Source organism: Littorina saxatilis, linkage group LG9, assembly GCF_037325665.1.
Source record: "Littorina saxatilis isolate snail1 linkage group LG9, US_GU_Lsax_2.0, whole genome shotgun sequence".
Lineage (NCBI taxonomy): Eukaryota > Metazoa > Mollusca > Gastropoda > Littorinimorpha > Littorinidae > Littorina > Littorina saxatilis.
Genome location: NC_090253.1, coordinates 64,702,757 through 64,705,256, shown reverse-complemented (window position 1 = coordinate 64,705,256; position 2,500 = coordinate 64,702,757). Strand labels below are relative to the sequence as shown.

The following is a 2,500-nucleotide window of genomic DNA, read 5'->3' as shown; positions in this document are numbered from 1 at the left end:
ATAGATATGATATGTTTGGATTAAAAACACGCTCAGAAAGTTAAAACGAAGAGAGGTACAGAAAAGCGTGCTATGCAGCACAGCGAAACCACTACAGCGCTGAACAGGCTCGTCAGTTTCACTCCGTTTTGCACAAGCGGCGGACTACGGTCATTGTGAAAAAATGCAGTGCGTTCAGTTTCATTCTGTGAGTTCGACTGAGCTTGACTAAATGTTGTATTTTCGCCTTACGCGACTTGTTATTCATTGCAGAACCTTTCAGACAATCGGTTGAACTCATGTGCGGCCGAACTGTGTCACATTATGTCTCACAACGACACGCTGCGCAGAGTGACGCTAGCAGGTAGGTCACATGTCAGTGTTTGATTCACTTAATATATAGTGTATCTTCTGTTTTCTCAACCTTTTAGTAAATACCCAAAGAAGCTACCTTATGTACATTTAACAACAGCAAGAACAACAACAACATAACAACAACAAAAACAACATAACACAAACAACAACAACATAACAACAACAACGATAACAACAACATAACAACACCAACAACAACAACAACACCCACCACCACCACCACCACCACAACAACAACAACAACAATGACAAGAACAACAACTACAACAACAACATCAACATCAATAACGAAGACGACCATTTAAGTTTTTGAGGTGAAACCGGTACAATTAAAGAACTTGCGTGTAACCAACTTTTCTATACTGAAAGCATTGACCATTCCAATTCATTTGTAGTACTGGTCATAGTCTGCGCTGTTTTCACACATGAAGAAAAATACCCACCCTGTAGCATTTGTACGTTTATTTCCAGGTAACGATTTTGACGACAAGTCGGCTGAATACTTTGCCGAATTCATGACGGTGAGTAATGTCAACCTGAGCCACACTCTCTTCGCATTTTCTGTTTCACGTTTTGCTGTTTGCATGTCCATGTAAGGACAAAAGAGCGACACTTCACCGCTTTTGTATGTTTGTGTATGCGTACAAGTATTCGAACAAGCGTCTTAGTTCTTTGTCTGGGTGTTCGTACATCAGCACACATGTCAATCAATCAATCAATATGAGGCTTATATCGCGCGTATTCCGTGGGTACAGTTCTAAGCACATGCATTTTTTTTTTAAATGCAATTTATATCGCGCACATATTCCAGGCGCAGGGATTTATTTATGCCGTGTGAGATGGAATTTTTTTTACACAATACATCACGCATTCACATCGGCCAGCAGATCGCAGCCATTTCGGCGCATATCCTACTTTTCACGGCCTATTATTTCAAGTCACACGGGTATTTTGGTGGACATTTTTATCTATGCCTATACAATTTTGCCAGGAAAGACCCTTTTGTCAATCGTGGGATCTTTAACGTGCTCACCCCAATGTAGTGTACACGAAGGGACCTCGGTTTTTCGTCTCATCCGAAAGACTAGCACTAGAACCCACCACCTAGGTTAGGAAAGGGGGGAGAAAATTGCTAACGCCCTGACCCAGGGTCGAACTCGCAACCTCTCGCTTCCGAGCGCAAGTGCGTTACCACTCGGCCACCCAGTCCTTGTGTACTCAAAGCGCTCGGAATATCACTTACGACAGTAGCGGTTACCATGGTTATCGTGGTTATGCACACTCAATATCAATGTCGTACAACCCCTTAATCCCCCTAACAATATATATATATTTGTCATCATTTTCATGAGTTTTCATTCGCTGTTGCCCATGTAACAAATCGAGGTGGTAAATGGGTTTGAGCTTTCAGGTGAAACGTGGATTGTCAAAGTAAAAGCCAATGAGGCTGATTGTTTGATGTGTGGAACCATTGGCGCTTTGGGTTCGTGTTTCCGAGGACAACGATTGTAAGGATTCACACTCAAAGACCAAATCAATGTTGATAATTACCGCGGCGACTCATGGTCAATTTGCAATTTATCTCTGTAATCGCAAAATCCACAACGACAAGTCATAAAACACTCAAAAGAAAAGATATATTATGCTCAAAACGTATACTGAACTCGCAAATGTGATCGTAGCTCTGTACATTTTCAGACTGAAAGAAAAGCAACGAATGAGTTACGTTTGACGTCACAGACAAGTAAACTGTATGACGTATTATCTCGAACTAGTGTGACGCGCTTTCCGGCCCGGAATATTTCTTTCTAAAAATTGGTGTCCCTGTGGAATATTGTGCATCCAGTTGCACTTCCAAAATGATGACAAAAACGATGTTTGGTGACAAGCATTTTTGTGTCGGTCCTCGGGGAGCATATCGCCTTTTCTCACATATGTATTACCTGTCGATAAAGATGAGACTGTTGGGGTAGGTGGGGGGTTGTGTGTTGTAATGGGGTTTGTTTGACATGACTGTCACAACAACCCGTGTTAAGGGTGTGTGTTAGTGGGGTGTGTTAACGTGTGTGTGTTAATGTGGTGTTTGTGAATGGGATGTGTTAATGGGATGTGTTAATAGGATGTGTTAATGGGGTGTGTTAATGGG

General features: G+C 42.0%; 1 protein-coding gene across 4 annotated transcripts in view; it reads left to right on the top strand.

Moving 5' to 3' along the window:
* The window catches only part of LOC138976808 (leucine-rich repeat-containing protein 74B-like), a 66,146-nt gene that overhangs the window by 52,758 nt on the left and 10,888 nt on the right, over positions 1 to 2,500 (top strand). For all 4 annotated transcript variants that reach the window (XR_011459157.1, XM_070349701.1, XM_070349702.1 and 1 more), the window contains 2 exons: positions 253 to 343; positions 826 to 875. Coding sequence is in view for 3 of the 4 variants with exons in the window: in XM_070349701.1 (XP_070205802.1) it covers positions 253 to 343; positions 826 to 875 (141 nt within the window). In the remaining variant the exon portion in view is untranslated. The remainder of the gene's footprint in view (positions 1 to 252; positions 344 to 825; positions 876 to 2,500) is intronic.